The sequence below is a fragment of the Sparus aurata genome, chromosome 9 (assembly GCF_900880675.1).
Source record: "Sparus aurata chromosome 9, fSpaAur1.1, whole genome shotgun sequence".
NCBI lineage: Eukaryota > Metazoa > Chordata > Actinopteri > Spariformes > Sparidae > Sparus > Sparus aurata.
This window is the reverse complement of record NC_044195.1, coordinates 29,799,496-29,816,799: the sequence shown is the minus strand read 5'-3', so window position 1 is coordinate 29,816,799 and position 17,304 is coordinate 29,799,496. Positions and strand designations below refer to the sequence as shown.

The 17,304-nt window shown below is 41.0% G+C and overlaps 1 protein-coding gene across 2 annotated transcripts in view; it reads right to left on the bottom strand.

Annotated features, from left to right (window-relative positions):
* ctdsp1 (CTD (carboxy-terminal domain, RNA polymerase II, polypeptide A) small phosphatase 1) overlaps window positions 1-17,304 on the bottom strand; it is a 27,613-nt gene extending 10,309 nt beyond the window's left edge. Inside the window, exons 1-3 of one of the 2 annotated variants that reach the window (XM_030428524.1) lie at window positions 16,853-17,304; window positions 5,454-5,602; window positions 999-1,100 (exon numbers count right to left, since the gene is read on the bottom strand). In XM_030428524.1, the coding sequence (XP_030284384.1) occupies window positions 999-1,100; window positions 5,454-5,602; window positions 16,853-16,925 (324 nt within the window). In that variant the 5' untranslated portion in view covers window positions 16,926-17,304. Of the gene's footprint in view, window positions 1-998; window positions 1,101-1,680; window positions 4,291-5,453; window positions 5,603-16,852 lie in introns of those variants that run through there. The other variant, XM_030428523.1, reaches the window with a different exon arrangement.

Sequence of the window (17,304 nt, the reverse complement as noted above, 5' to 3'; positions counted from 1 at the left end):
ATTACTATCATTATTATTGAAAAAAAAACAACAAACAAACGAAAAAACGAACAAACAAGTATCTACAGCGACTTTGCACAATCTAGGTCAAACGTTTGCAGTGCAGGACAGATCTGGACAGTCTTCAACTACTCTGAAATCGGTCACACTCTATTTATAGTTATAGTTTTATTATGTCTTTAAAGTACATTAGCTGTTCCTCGTATGTGTAAACTTACTTGGCAATAAAAGTGATCCTGATTCTGATAAATGTTGTTGCTGGTAGTGGTGTTATGTTTCCGGTTACATGAGACTGTTGTAAACTACAGAGTGGTTCTTATAAAAAGAGCAATAAATGTCCAGACATACATTAAATTTAGATGTATAACTTAAAGTTGCACTACATAGTTTTAATCAGAAGAGAAATACGGATGGCATAATTTCATACTGTTTTACTTTGTTTATAAGTATGTCAAACAGCATGTTCTCTAATTTTCCTCTGAGAGCAGCTTGTTTATTCTATTATGGAAAATAAAGTTTGCATTATAACCTCATTCATACTGTAAATCTTACAATTCTTGAGTCTTAATTTTCTTTGTAAAACTACATAATGCACCTTTAAGGTTAAGTAGGATTCTGATACCAACAGGTGAAGAAGAGGGCAACACTAAAATCTGAACAAAACAAAGTGCGTTATCAACTATGAGCACGTAGACTTAAATACATGTGATCAAATTCAAAAAGGAATTTTGAAGAGTGGAACCTGGATCAGTACGTGACTCGTGACATCAGTTCGATATCCAATGAGTCCATAACATCAAGTATCAGCACCTGATCCTGATATCTGATCGGATTGGTCCCAGCCCTATATTTGGATGCGCTCACTCTCAGTATTCTTTAATGAGAAACATCAGCACACTGTATGCATGCTTGTGGTTGAAAGCCTGCTAATGATCCCATGAAGACTATAATAAACGTATCACTATGAGAAAGGCGACAGTCGCACCGGCCAAACGTACCTTAAATGAACTATGCACTAGGGTTTCATCCAAATCAATGACGACACAGATCTTCCCCGCGTCGTTCGATTTCATCCGTGGGAGCAGCGGTTTGGCCGGAACCTGAGGAGAAACGGAGGGTTAAGAACCAAAGCTCATTTATTTTCATTTAAGCTCTTTTAGCTTTAAAGTCCAGCTGCTTTAAACGTGAGACATTACCATCTCGTTTTGTCGCGCGGGAGCTCATTGTGTGCTTGTGCATGTGCTTTTCGTCACTTAAGAGACTGAATTGTGTTGTGGTGTTTCGGGCTGAGGGGTTACAAGAAGCCTACAGCTGCTGCCACGTTGATGGAGCTTGTAAGTATCACCGCACCGTGTCCCATCCTTCAACAAGTGGTCGGAGATCGGTGTTTGCTAATGTGAATCTGATGCTAAAAACAAGCTGGCATGACCCCGACAGGCTGCCCGTTACACCGATGCATGTGTTTGCTCGTGTAGAGAACAGCCGCGTGATGATAATGGCAGAGCTGGAGGAGTTTGACACAGATACCGCACAATCTGCCCCGCTGAGGTGCTAGTACAGTCGTAATGAGTGTAAAAATAGACCCGCAGTATTGACAGATTTGCCTCGAACACAATCATTTAAAGTTTTGTCTGAACATTTATTCAAATCTCTCAGCTAAGGTGCAAAGTCGTATAATACCTGCTCTATTGGGGGAATGCAGTAATCGCATTCACAAGGCTCAGAGGATTCATCGTCACTCGGCTCCTCTTCTGAATCGCCGCTTTCTTCGGAGGCAACACTGTGAATAATGTCCAAAGGAGGTTTTAAGTCTCTTGAAATTTCACTGAATCCGCTGTCGTCGTCCGATTCTGGAGCTTCTTCGCTGGTTGTTTTTTCTACATCAGTGGAGCAGTCAGCTAAATTGTCACTCAACTGTATAACTTGAGTAATTTCAAATCTGTCTGTTTTGCATTCCTCTGGACTCGTCTGTGAGTCAGTTCCTGAATCGTTCCCATCGGGTCTTCCACGGATTATCTGATCGTATAATCCATTCAGGGCTTGTTCATCAGACGACGACTGAACGCTTTTCATCTGATATGCGTAGTATTCCTCGACACCTGGCTCACACAGCTCTTCATCCTCCTCTTGATCTACAAGTGACCAATATGGCTCCATTTCTGAACAGTCAATAAACTCTTTGTCTTCAGACTCGTCCTCCTTGTTGTCATCGAAAACTGTTTTTATGGTAGAGGTCTCATCGCCAAGAGACTCATTATTCTGGGCATTGGAGAGTTCATCTTCGTAAGCATCACCTTCGACAGAAATGTCGTCCGCACATGGTGCAAACATATTCTCCCTGTTGCCAGAGGGCAGGCAGACCTCGTCATCTTCTTCATCACAGATTTCAGAAACACGGTTGTCAAACGCACAAGTGTCCTCATCTTCCTCTGCTTCCTCACAGTTCTCTGAATAAAGTTCTTCTGATTCACATTCTTCAACTTCATCCTCTGCTAAACTTGATTCTGATTCTACAGTCCAGTCTTCAGGTTGTCTCTCTGACTCACACGACCCACTGGAGATATCATCTCTTGGACTTGCATCTTCCTCATTACTAGTATCTTCAGGCACTTCTTCAGAGGCATCGAAACACGTTTCAGTTTCCCTGTTCCTGAATTTCCTCATTGACTTCTTTACGTTTGATTGCATTTTTGGTAACCTTAGAATGAACTTCGTCTAGATGAAGGCGGACGTCGATATCTCCCCCGTCGAAGCAGGAGATGTAACGCTGTTTTTGCGCATACGCGTGTCCGTAATAGTCGGATCGGTCGAACAGATCGAAGTAATCCTCAATGACGAAATTAACAGCGGACTTCTTCTTTTTGTCCTCATTAGTTTCGTTAATATTGCTCTGCTCCATTTCTTCATCGTCTTCAAAAGATTCCCACTGCGTCTGCTCATCACTTGAATCCTCCTGAGTTCCTTTTTCTGACTCCCCTGATGAATCAGAGCAGGGGAGTGAAGGAAGACTGCCATCGGGACACGTCTTGAAGGACTTGGTTTCGATGGAAGAGCAATCAGAGGCTCCGTCGTCTTCAGGGAAAAACTCTGAGGTCTTGTCTGAGTCTTGCTGTTGAGAGTCATCACAGTAGTCATCTTCACACATTTCACATTGATCTGTGGACATGTCAGCATGCTGGTGTGTCTCACAGCACTCACTTCCAAAGAAAACGTCGTCACTATCGTCAAAATAAACGTGAACAGGTGCGCCAAATCTTGAGGAATTTACATCCTCTGGTAACCCGGACTCTTCATAAATCAGCTCCGTTTCATTTTCGTCTTCTCGCTCGGATGGATAGCTCTCGTCATCTTCATCATCAGTTTGATTTAGATTTTCGTCACAAAGTGCGGTGCCACAGTCCAATAAGTCCTCTGAATCAGAGATGTTGGGTGTGAAAGGAGCCATCTCACATTGCTCAGAGTCCTCTGTTGATGCGTCTGGCTCAGAGTCAAAGCACTCGGGCTGCTGATCGGGAAGCTCGTATTGTTGAAGCAGCTCGAGGTCCTCTGTGCACTCAGGTATGAAATCAGACATCTCACACTGGCCAAAACCGTCGCAGTTCACTGCCAATTCGTCTGAATCAAAGTCAAGCTGCTGATCAGAGGGTTTACATTGCTGAAATAATTGGAGGTGTTCGGCACAATGTTCGCAGCAAGGACTACATTTGGAAGCTAAGCTATGATTAGCACAGTGCTCAGGGGACTTGCAAGGTTTAAAACACTCACGGTGTTGAGCACATTCATCGAATGGTTGGCTTAACCCAGAAGTCTCGCACTTATCAACGATGTGGTCGGAGTCTGAAAATCCATCACTTGCTGAGTATTGCTCAAAGTACTCAGAGTGTTCATTGCAAAATGTGCAGGAGGGGTCAACAGTCTGATCAGTATATTCCACAAGGACTTCCATGTCAAGTTCAGCACTTCCCTTTGAAGAGCTGGTTAAATCTGCAGCTTCTGTATTAGGAAGAAGCTGGCATTGTTCAGCAAGCATGGCTTCAGTAGACGGCTCCCCTTCTCCAGACACTTTACTTTTCTCAGAGTTTTCCAGATACATCATGAAGTTATTTCTCAGGCTGGACTTTGTTGAAAGGTGTTACTCCATGCATTGGTTCCTCATCCTGCAGAGTCTGAGTTCAAGTGAGTGGCAGGTAACTGTAAAGGTCCATTCAGAGTGGATATCCACACGACACAAGTGGGGGGAGTCACCGAGAGAAGCAACAGGAGCAGCATGCACGTTGACATGACAGGTTGTCACAACCAAAACTGAGCCTAGCACTTGACTCAACCCCTCCTCCTTTGCCAGAGACCAAGCAATTTATTTTGGGGGCTTGGAAAGATGTGAGAAATAACTTCTAGAATATCAAATCTCTATAAAAGGCTGAACCAAGGCATTAATCTGAAACTGACACCTGAGAACGTCTTGACCACTTGATCCTCAGGCCACAACTGCCAGAAGTCATGTTTTTTTCCAGGAATATAATCAGTTTATCTACAGGCAGTGTTTTAATTTCTCCAAAAATGAAAAGTGGTCAGTCACTTGTGGACTGTCAAGCACTGTCTTAGCATATGTTAACATACTAAGCATGCATATTTTTTCATATTCAGACAAGCTTTAACCAGATAGCTATTAATAAATCAAAAGAAAAAATATCGAAAGAAAATTTGTTTCCAACTTTTTTGATAATCTAAAAGCCGTTTCAGTCATTTTCAAGTAAAAAACATTAAACATTTGCTGGTTCCAGATTCTTAAATGTGAGGATTTGCTTATTTCCTCTGTCGTATGTGACAGAAAATCAAGAGTTTTTGGGATTTGGACTGTTGGGGAAAAAAATGAAGCAAATTTCAAACATCAGATCGGGTTCCCGAAAACTGTGATGATCACTTTTCTGCAACTTTTGACTTTTTACACACTAAACGGTGAAAATCATCTGCATAATAAATGATTTGGATAATAATTGTTGAGGCCCTTACAAAAAACAAAACTCTTACGATTACAGGGAAGTTTAAAAGACTTCAAGACCACATTCTCTCATTCCTGATTCATAAATAACATCAAAGTTTTCGGATGAAAATCAAGGGGCATCTCCCTCGTAGCTCACGGCGCATCTACAGTGACCGTTCTTGGATCTGAGCAGGGCAGTGATCTCCCCGTCCACCTGTGTAACCATTTCCGCCCTCTCCATGTGACGTCCACTTCAGCTTGATGGATGTCTGGACATGCAGTACTTTTCAACACGGTTGTACATTACTCACCAGCCTGGGAAAGATGCTGTTGTAAACATGAAAAGCTTTGCGCCAAGAAAACACGTGTTCTAGGAATCACGTGGCTGTCAATCGAGCTGACCACGATAAGGGATGGAACGAGAAAGTGGATGACAAGGAGCGAGAAAGGGTTGTTTGCAAGATGAACTTACTTTTGAAAGAGTCCCATTTTCTTCAACCAAGAGGGGGGCATTATTTTTTAGCGGAGGCGGGTCCGACTCTTTGTTACATAGACAGCAGAAGAGACTGTGGAAAAGGCCTCTGCTGCGAGGCTTCTTCGAGGGAGGGACTTGGGAAGCACCTGGAACGGAACAAGAGAGAAGAAACATATAATTCTTGCACTGTACCAACATAACAGATGCATAGTTAATAAATCCACAGTGAGAAGTGGGCTAATATCAACCCTTAAATATTGCTAAGTGGAGCTGCTTAAGACAATTCTTCAAATGTGCAACAATTACACTTCATATTCTATATTTTTTCGCGGATACTTCTTATGTAATGTCATTTTGAACTTCAGCCCTTTAGGACGTAAGGACATGATCCTTGTCCTGACGTTAGCACTGGCGCTCATGCTGGGCTGGTCTATCCGATCTGTACATCCCTCTCAGCAGGAGTCCAGCCTGTCTGTCAGCAGGACCCCTACCGTGAATCGTCAGGTTGTTTATTGCTTGCATATGGTTATTTCAGCTGGGCAGCCAAAAGGTTATAAGACATTGCATAACAAAGTATAGGGGTACATTTCAGCCCCAAAAATAGTCAGGTGAGGAATCAGAGTATATCTTGTTGTTTAAAATACCAAGAATTTGGCCAAACGGAAGAACAGAACAACTAACACTGAACTTTTTTTAAACATTAACAACATTATATTTACAACACACCATTTACTGTATTGGTTGGTTAAAGATGCAATGTGTTCGATATGGCCACCTGTCAAAGGTCACGCACAAAAAAAACAAATAAAAAAACAGGAGGCAGCATGAAGTCAGATTAATTGCTCCCTACTGTAGCTACCAGCTAACATTAGCCAAAAAGCTAATAAATTAACTGTGCAGCACGTCCAGTTTGTACAACCTGAAAGCTCGGAACAATTTGGGGTGTTGGTGTTACACGTCCAGGTAAAGACTCTAGCGTATCATGCTGTGGATTTAGGATGTATTTAAACCAGACCAGAGTTGCTCAAACCCAGATAGTTTTGGTGAGTTTTATTTTGTCTCTAGTTTGAATGTGTGTTTTACGAAGCAGTAACAAGCCAATCAAGCTCATCTTCGATCAGTAAAAAAAGGAACCTAAATTCAGATGGGTGTATTTTTGTTAGTTTATTAGACAAATTCACATTAATCTTTCAGCTGGAACACCTTGTGTAAAAAGACAGGACAGACCGGACCAGATCTTCAGTGGACATCTCTGCAACACAGACGTCTTGGACAAGACAAAAACTCACACCCTATTAATAATGTAAGGTATTTTTTAAAAATGTTTTAAAACAAATATTCATGCCATATCTTACATATTGCACCTTTACTTATTTTTATGATCACCTTGCAGATTAATCTCACAGAAAGGCTTTTTAAAAATGCCATGAGGTCACAGTAATGATATATGTGGTGTTACAGGGCTCAGCAGGGAAATATTCAAGACTTGAAAGAACATGTAAGAGCATAATTAATGCAACCATGAAGCAAAATCTCCTTAGAAGCTGCTTTCAAAGGTCCTGTTTGTGTCATTTCAATAGATTTGGATTGTTGATATCCAAGAATGTGAAAGAACTGGAAAAAAAATCAAGTTTGAGCCTGAATCCTCCTCTTACTCTACTGTTCATACAATATTCACAGGCCAATAGAATCTGTCTGACACTGCTGCAGTATGTTGCGACAGGGTGTTGCGACACCATTTGCATTTTATCCGACCCGTGTAACAACAGCTACTGGCATACACAAGTGGAAGCAACCATCCCATCAACTGGTGTCAGAGTGATGAGAGCTGGTGTTCTCAAAGAAAGAAAAAAACGCGGTGACAAATTAGCTGAGACTTGATGGCCGGTCAGAGCTGTCAGCTAAGACATTAGCATGCTGCTCAGACAAGGCTAAATCTGTTGCCTCTGTGTGGGGGCGTTTCATGAACCCGTCAGGCTGCTTTGGGTGTAAAATGTGGAATGATTGATAAATCCAGAATATACATACCTGAGATATTCTGCAAACGGGTATGAATAATTATAATCTAAATCAGATTCATTTTCATACTTTTTGAATGGGTTACACAAACTGGCCAATAATATTAGAATCAGACAGTTATCTTCTTTCTTCATAGAGGTCAGATGATGCAGGGAAGCTGCAGTATCTAAGGGATTACATTTGGAATCAACTCGACTTAACACAACATGTGAACGTGACGTGATTTGCCCAAGAAAAAATAACTTGGGTCTTGCGTAATACTTGGACCAAATGACTCGAGTCACATTTCTGCAGGTCTAAACTCAACTGTATGTTTACTGTTGATCTGGATGTGTAAATCCAGTTGGTTCCAATAAACTATCTATCTATCTATCTATCTATCTATCTATCTATCTATCTATCTATCTATCTATCTATCGAAATATTGGAAAACAGAAACCATTTTTCGTAACATTTCTGGCCATTTTATCGCCACATTAAGATATTCATAATAACTATCGTACAATAATTCAAGTTTTATATCAACAATCACCAACACTTTAGTCAAGATAAACCCTTAATTCACCCCGTTAGATGTGGAGAGAAGTGAGAGGGAGGTCAGACATCAGGGAAGCAGTTGGGGGAAAACATTGTGTAAAGCCAATTGAATATTTTCACATCTAACCTAAGTGTTTACTTCAACCAAACAAGAGTTTGGTGATTGTTGGAGCAAAGGAAAGACAAACCAAGACAGGGTTTATTATGATTTTGAAGTTTGTTATCCACCGTAAAAAATACTGTTTCCTCAAAATTTCATGGTTATTTCTAGTTAAAAGTTTTTTAGTCTTCTAACAAAATGGTGGTCAATTTAAAATCAAAAACACAAACTGAGACATCTAAAGTCAAAAAAGAAGAAGAAAACACATTAAATATGAACAAAATGACTCCAAAGCCATGACACAGACACATAATTCCTTTACATATTGTGTTTATCTCAAGTATCTCACTTCTAAATTTTAAAAGAACAATCTTTTACAAACTTTTCTATTTGGCCCAGTTTCAGCTTCATCCCAGAACAACTCTGACCTACTTTCCAGTGTTATTCAGAACGGCTTCAGCCTGTTGACTACTTCATTCAACCGGGGCTGAAAGTGCACAAAGCCCCTGGAGAGTGGTCATCATGGCCTGGGCATACTTGTTGGGACATACCTCTCTTGGTCCCTAGATGAAAGGTTTGTGTGCAAACATGTGTGAAGGAACTGGGCAGGTGAAGCTTGTAGTCTCTAAAAAACATCACGCTGCTCAGTGCATTACCGCTTCTGACATTACATATCGGAGGGCTTAAAATAGCCTGCCAGAGCAGCTGCTGACAGCGGTTAATGATGAGATTCTATGTATATATTTAGTGCCGCATACTCTCACCAGCCCATAAACAGTCACAAACAAAACCTCGTTGTGTCGCCTACAACTAACAGCAGGAAACATTCCAAGCTGTGTGTTTATATGGGACCCAACGAGATGCTTCAATGCAAATGAACTTAATTCAACCAGTGACAGTGTATACTCGGCGCCATCACGTCATGCCCAAAGCCTCCTAACCATCACGTCTATATTGCAAATGTCAACATAAACAGAAACCCGGGCTGCACAGATGGCTCCGGCTCCGGCTCCTGGCAGAATGAGGTCCAAAAAAAGAGAGAGTTCAAAAAGTTCAAACAAAAAGCTGCTGGAACCGGCTCCGCATGGTCTCCATCACGTTGTTAAAGATAGATAATGTTTTAAAAGATGTTACGTGTAGATGATCAGTAAAACTTTACATAATAGGACGTTTTCTAATCAAACATTACATATTCAGACAACTCATTCGCATGAAAAACATTTGACAGATAAGAAATAAAGGGGAGATATGAGAAAAATTAAAGCATCTTCTGGAGAAAGAGAGGTGATTGTTGAGTCTCATCCTCCCGGTTGTCAAATAATGACACTTTGCAAGTAAAAAAAGTTATATTTTGTGGCTTTAATGGTGAATATTTGCAATTGCGAGTGACAGAGAAATGCAAAGCGATGATGGAGATACTTATCTTTCTCAATTCACCAGATTCTCCTTTTTTCAAACATATTTGACCCACATTTGTGCTTAGGAGTCAAAAAAACACAACCATGTGAGGAGGTGTGCAGCGTGTCACTTGAATCTTGTGACATAAAATAAATATATGTTGTGTGGAAACTGAAAACACACAAGGTTTACTGATTAACCTGCAAAACAAGGGGTCAACTGTTGCAGGAGAGCGACTGGCAGTTAGGATTTGGCTTGTGGAGAATAAAAAGAATTGTTTCAACTCTGTTAAATTACTTTGGAATAATCTAAAAGTCATTACAAAAGTTGATGACCTGATTTAATTCTCATTTGAAATTGCAAAATCTGTTTGGTGTCCTTACCATCTTGCCCATTATGGGATATTGTTTTGCTTACTTCTCAGGAAAGGCAACAACACTCAGTTGTATGACGTGTGGACAGGTGGGGAAAGTGGTAAAGAACACATTTACAATCAATTCTATATTAGGTGTGTTTCTATCAAAGCAAAAATGTTCTCCTTATTTTTAATGCAGATGTAAAAAGTTGGTCAACTTCTTGTTTTAGAGCTACACTTCCATTCTGTCCCCCTTCTCACCAGTGCTAACAGAGCTAACTACCTTATCTGAAAAGTAGGCTGTCTCCATATTTCCGTTACCAGTAAAATACGGTGAATAGCAAATATGACCTTGAAGAAAAACTGCAGCAGTGCTTTAAGCTACATGCTAACGGCAGCATGCTGACACGCTCAGAGTTCATACATGCTAATGTCGAACAGGTGATGTTGACTATGTTCACGAAACACGATGTACAGCCGGTGCTGATGGAAATGTAATTAGTTTAGCAGATATTTGGTCAGAAACCAAAATGTATTTTTGATCACGCAAGAGGAAGTTTAAAAGGATCACTTTAATTAATGTGCGTTCCAAATGTCACAGCGATCCATCCATCCAATACTTTTGAGATATTTCAGTCCGGACCAAATTGGTTGGATGGACTGACCGACACGGCCGTCCCTAGAGCTCTGCCGTTAGCGGGGCTAAAAATAAAGTGGGAACGTGACAAGGGTGTACACATTTCCTCATCATCATGGTATGCATCAAGTTAAACACATTAGAAAGCTATGAAATTGAATTAGATGTGAAGTTTTACAAATTAGTATAATACACGTGGTTTGGGGTGGAATGATTCTGAAACCTGGAGCGAAGCCGCTGTAAAGAAACGTCCTCCGTCTTGACTCGAGCCACAGCTCCGTCTTCGGTATCATGATTGGGTCGGTAACAGGCGGATAGCTGAAGAGGACGAGGATGCCAACTGAAAGAGTCGGCCAGCGGCAGAGTTTTACCAACAGCCTTCAGATGAGTCAGACTGCAGCTTCACTTCATGAGAGCGTTACAGCTTTCTGGTTACTTAAAACGAAAATGTACCTTTACTGTCAAATTAGCGTAGTTGGGTTTGTCTGTGGATACACTTCAAAAACATTTATAGAGGTATCGCAATCCTCCAAATCCATGAAGGTCCCAATTACATATTTGATTTATATATTTTTTTTCAGCACCGACAGCTAGATCATTGTTTGACTACTGAGTCTTGATTGGTTAAAGATCAATAGGTTATTGGTTTTAAACTCTGTCAACTGTCATTTACATTTTCCTCTTCTTGAAAAAGATGGTTGTATGGTATAAAGAGTAATATAACAATCAATTCAGAACAAACTGAGCAGAAGGTTACTATAACCGTAATAGTAACCTTCTGCTCAGTTTGTTCTGAAATGATTGTTATAGTATAACGGAGTGTCCTGTCACTACTATGCGTTTTGTATTTGAGGTGTTGCGTCCTTGTGGACTTTAGGCTCTCATGAAGCAGTTTTTGAAAGAGTTGTACTTTTGACACAAAGGGGAGGAAAAAACTATATTTTTTTTGTAGCAGGACTACATCTCTTCATGTGTTTATTGTGCTCTTACTAAACCTGATCAGTTAGCCTCACTGTGTTGTCTTTGCAGAGGAAAGTTAAATCAAATTTAACTACATTTTGACTCCCCTGGACATTTATGAAGATATCAACCAAATGTGTCAACAAAAACAGACTGGCGGGCGAGTCTGAAGACCAGTCCACTCTAACTGTATGAGCTGTGCATGACAGCTGCTTCGCTCAACTACTGCTGCTAACATGCGTGCGGGTCCACATGGGCAGCACTTCTGCTGCAGTTTGCCCTCGACAATGATCAATTCAGATCAGAATGAAGACGTGATTTTCCTTTAAGCTTGCTGAAGGAGAGAAAGAAAGAAAAAGACAGCACCCCGGGAAGAGACTGCCTTTCACTTGTTGTGTGTATTTTTTTCATGTCAGTGACATATTACACAGATAAAGACATTAAAACTGTCGTGAAACACTGCTATGACGTTAATATGACCGTTCACAGATCATTTTCAGGTCTATTTTTGCTGCGCGTGACGTGGGAAAACTAGGCAAGACTAAAAGATGTGACGCTGCAGCCTCGCATCGGAGGCGGACGTGGGTTGTGTGGCTGCTCTACCCTGTTGCAAGCAGGATGTTGCACCAGCCACACAGGCTCTGTGGAGCGGGTGCAATAAAATACTGGATGTCAGAATATGGTCAAAGTACTTGAACTCTGCCAAAGTGTACAGTCAGTATAAGGTGAGGTGTGGATCCTCATCTGCAAGTGGGTCAACTACATCTTCATCTTAACGGCACACTGGACCAGGGACAAACTTTTAAACCTCTAGCTCGCCTGGTATTTAAGAGCTACACACTGACGATAGTCCTCTGAAACCTGATTTTAAAGACCTCCACGAGACTATAAACCTAGTTTAACAAGAGCAAAGCACACATGGCCAGCGGAGTTTGAGCAAGGACGTTCATTCACACCATTTTCCCTCATTGCGATTCACCACGCTGATGTGATTGTGCCTCGATTCATCGGTCGCACCTTCACCCGCTCTCCCGCTCTTTGTTTAATCAGGCTCAGGTGTGCAATTAAGTAGCAGAAATGAGCAAGAAGCAAACTGTACTGCCACATTCCTCACACCTCCCCGTCCAAGAGGCTCAGACGCTGATAATGAGGTTACAGCATTTCCGAGGGGCAGCAACGACCTCGCGCCACATCAGCATGTTTTAGCCTACTTAGTTGAAAGCAGGCTTATCTGAAACCCGTTCGGTTAGGCATGCCTCTGCTTCTATTCCTATCCAGACGCAGAAAGAATGAGGCCTCCCACGGCCGACTTTCTGCCACTTTGACACCTGATATTCTGTTACAATCCGACAACTTGCTTCACACTCCCCCTCTGTAGCAAATGGGCACGGTGGGTTTCGAGCATGACTTAGGTCAGGTCAGATCAAGATTTAGCCTTTTCTGCATCGGAAAATGTCCACCTTACAGTCTGTCTCGTGTCCAGTGACAGGAAGAGAGAAAAAAAGGCGGTGTAGCTATCACAGTTTAAGTTTTTGTGCTGACTCCAGTGACAAGGAAATATGTCTCTGTGGTGCAGAAGATGATCTGAAAAGAATATAAACTATAAATATACATTAATTTAAGTTTTGATGTCACCATTAAACTTGCAGAAGAGACACGAGATCATAAATATGCCATCAAACATTAACTGGAACTTGAAGGAACAAGGATGTGAAGAAAGGCTGAAACTTTGCAAAGACTTTCCAAGACATTCGAGAGGAAATCTCCTAAATTTTAGAGTCTGCAGTGCCGCCGTTCGACTGCAGCAGCTTGTAAATCTAAAAAGATGTGAAACTAAAGACAGCTCCCCCTCTGATTTCTCTCTGGCCCCTCTCTTCTGGACAGCAGCCATGTTTTGGACTCATGACCTCTTGGACAGGAAGAAGTAATCCAACAGCAGGCTTGAGTTCGCGTGTACTGGTAAACTGGACACTGCTGCCACCTTCTGGCTGGACTCAGTTCAGCACCAGCTGGATTTCCCTTCTTCATCCTGCTTCCTCACAAGCTGCAGCCCTTTGGGAGACTGTTCAGTTGTTAAATGATAATTTAATGAATTAACTAACTCCTTTTCAATCATGTAATTAGATTATATTGATAAGGGAATACCACAGCAGGAGGGCTATGTACTATATCACATCACTGGATGCTATGACGGTAACAATATCTGTTTAATGAAAAGATCTGACAAATCTGACAATGATTCAATTCTAAAACAATACAATAAACTTGAGGAAAGACTCTTTGAACTCATAAAAAACACTGATAACTGCAAAATGATGCATTAGGAAGTCAATTACTGAAGTTGAAGTAATTTTAGATGTTAAGTCCTCAAGCTGTGTTTAAGACTGTACACATTATTGGTTCATTTCATCCCTTCTTTCTCTCTCCTTCACTTTCAACCGTGTTCAGCGACTAACTGTGATTCTGATGCCAGGATGTAGTCTGACTATTCCTTAAACTCGTCCTTTATGCTTTAAGTGTTGGAGGAAGTCGAAGCAAAGTATCAGATCTGTGCGCTTGGTACGTTACAACAAAACCGGACGGCATTGAGCTGTTCTTTCGGTACCATCCACAACTTTTGATAATGGAAACCTAGAAATAACCGTTCTAATGTGAAAGTAACTGAACTGAATCGGACTGCACTGTAGAATGAGGCGTAAAACACAAGAACAAACAGGCAGATCAGCTCTGTGAGGAGACTGTGCCAACCAATGAGACTCTGTTCAAAGCCTTCAGGCCTCGTTCATGATGGTGCAAAGAAAATAAAAAATGAAGTTCGTATTAGGCAATGTCTGGCGTAATAAGCCTTTACGCAGCATTGGGACTGAGCAAAACAGCAGCTTGTGTGACGTCTCAGTGAGATTTGTCAGGAAATTCCTGCAGGAAAATATTATAGGAAAAGATAGTTTGAGTTGTTCTGTGTTCAGCTTCAGTGAGTCCAAAGAGACGAGCAGCGTACTCATAAGAATCATGGACAATGTAAGCAAGGTTCCCGGAGAAATCATGACAGAACACTGACAAGAGTCTATACAGCGAGCTGAGATGAGTTTTGGGGAGTTTGCTGGTGCATTTCACGAGTACTAGTTGCAGCAATTATCCTTTGTGTATGTTCAGGAAGCCTCTATTAGTCCAGAGCTACTGACAATAACTTGAAAAACACCTGTTTTGTTAACTGTCTGAAGTTACATAACTCAAGGAGAAGCACAAATTTAAAGTAGTGTGTACTGAGTCCAGAGGCAAATACTGCACCTTATACTCCATATTTATGACATTTTTAGTCAAGGGATGCACAGTTACAAACATGTTTGTTTGGCAAAGACTCCAACAAATCATGTCACGCCATCATGACTTTCCTTTTAGTGAAAATGAAAATTGTGCTACAAAAAAAACACTCATCCCCACCAAGACAGAGCCCACGAAGAAGCTACCAAACAGTCGATAATAATATTCATTTGCTGCTTTTCCTTTTAATCACTTCACAAATTTTAATCTATTTATGATCATTTTGCTGCTGCGCGGACAAAACAAACATTGTGAAGGTGTCACTCTGGGAAGTCGTGACGGCATTTCTCACTAATTTTACAAACCGGATAATCAATCAAATTAATCACAATTTTAATATTTATCAATTAAAAGGGGCACCGTGCAGTTTTGAGGAAGCAAAGAGGTAATATTACAAAGTCAGAAATGTTTATTTTTTCCAAAAAGCTGTTCTCAGAGGAAAGTAAGGTCCCAGAAATCTGTTTGAAGCTAGAAAGGTGGCAGGGTCCGCCACATGCTGTGTTGTCCTTTAATGTCAGGTTTGTTTATTTAGTTTGTTTAGGCATTTTTTTTTTTAAATCAGTCATTGAAGATCTTCCTCTTCTAATTAAGACCTTGTCCACGCGTACACAGGTATTTTCAAAAACACATTTTTTTCTTCCTCCGCTGTCAAAGAAATTCCCGTCGACCAACGGTATGAAAACACAACAATCAGAAACCTGCCAAACAAAGAAGACAAGCCAAAAGAAGTAAAAACTGTTTTTTCCAGCGTCTCTGAATATCTTCACTCTGACAGGAGTTTTCCAAAAGCGGCATTTTCAGTGACCTGAAACGCTGTTTACAGACGGCCAAATCACGCAGAAAGATCTTTGTTTTAAGAAATATCCATGCACGTGTGGACAGGGCCTAGAATGTCTTACACTAAACCACATAATGATCTTTAAAGGAAAGTAATCATTACATGCAGTCTCATGCAAAATAGTTTAAAATGTACATTAATGTACCACAAATAATCATACATTTATAAAAGGCCTAATGTATAACAATATAACAGTCACAAGGGACAATTTTGTTGATGTTTGTCTTTTACTTTTAAAGGAGTGTTACGTAATTTTGGAGAGTCAGTGAGGATCTTTCTCTTCTGATTTAAATATCTTCCCCAATACTACATGATGCACCTTTAAGTAAAAATAATCATTACTTGTGGTTTGTTACAAAATAGTTATTAATGTACATTAATGCACTACAAATATTATATTATGGTCACAAGGGGCATTTCTCTTGATGTTTGACTTTTACTTTTAATACTTGAAGTACATTTTCGTGACTATACTCACATACTTTTACTTGAGTTACATTTTGCAGGACTTTAACATATAACAAAGTATTTTCACATTGTGTTATGAGCACTTTTGACTCACATAAACCATTTAAATACAGACTATTTAGTAACAGGGGTGCTTTCCAGTCCCCACAGTGATAAAACACGTGTTGAGGCCGAAGTTAGCCCATAAAACGTCCATTTTATCCTCACACTGTGTCCATATATCTAAAAACACCTTGTTGTGGAGACAAAGCTGCGCAGCGTCCAAAACAATAACAGTGAGCTGTCACAGTGGCCACGCCCCCTCTGGACACACACACACACACACACACACACACACACTTTATTCCAAGGGTCTAACACACACACTGTCGAAAAACTCGGACAAACAACCAACCGGTGGACTTTTTCTTCACATAATCTTCCAAAATCCAAAATTCTTGTACTTTTCTTTGGACTTTAAAAACTCGAGCAGCTGCGCATGACTCCGGCCTACCCGCCCACACACACACACACACACACACCCGGCTACAAACTGACTGAAACAACCGGTGACAATGTTCGCAACAAAAAGTCAGTGAAGGACGTAGAAGTGTGACAAAAAAGAGGAAACGACGGTGTTGAAGCTGCTACAGGTCATAAATCGTGTTTGCGCGCGGACACACACACACGCACACACACAGCTGTCCTGTCCGGTGTCATGCGCAGCTGGACACACACACGCACACACAAAAAGTTGCTGCAAAACTTTTCCTCCCAATCTCACCTTCATCGCGACGAGCCGCATTTTCCTCCTCGTCTCTGGTCACCTGCGTGATTATCGACGGCGAGTGGTCCATGAGATCCGTCACTCGAGCACGAGGACGTGATTAACAAAAAAAGGGGGGAAAAAACGAGCTCGAGGAGTTTAAAGGAAAAAAGAAAACAGGACAATTATTTATATTTCGCCACTCCCTGTCTGCACACTGTCCGCATACTGAGCGTCAAACTGCAGGAAACAAAAGGGACGCCGAGCAGTAGAAGAAGAAGAAGACGAGTTAAAACAAACCGTGTCAGACACAAAGCGTAAAGTTCAAACGTGTCTGGAGATTTAAAAAAAAAAGGGTTTTGTTAAAATAAAAAAGTTGTCACGTTGAAGAAGTTCATCAATTTGAGCACGCGAACATGGACCTGGACGGTTTCAAGGAAGCCCCATTCTTAAAGCCACAATGCAGGATG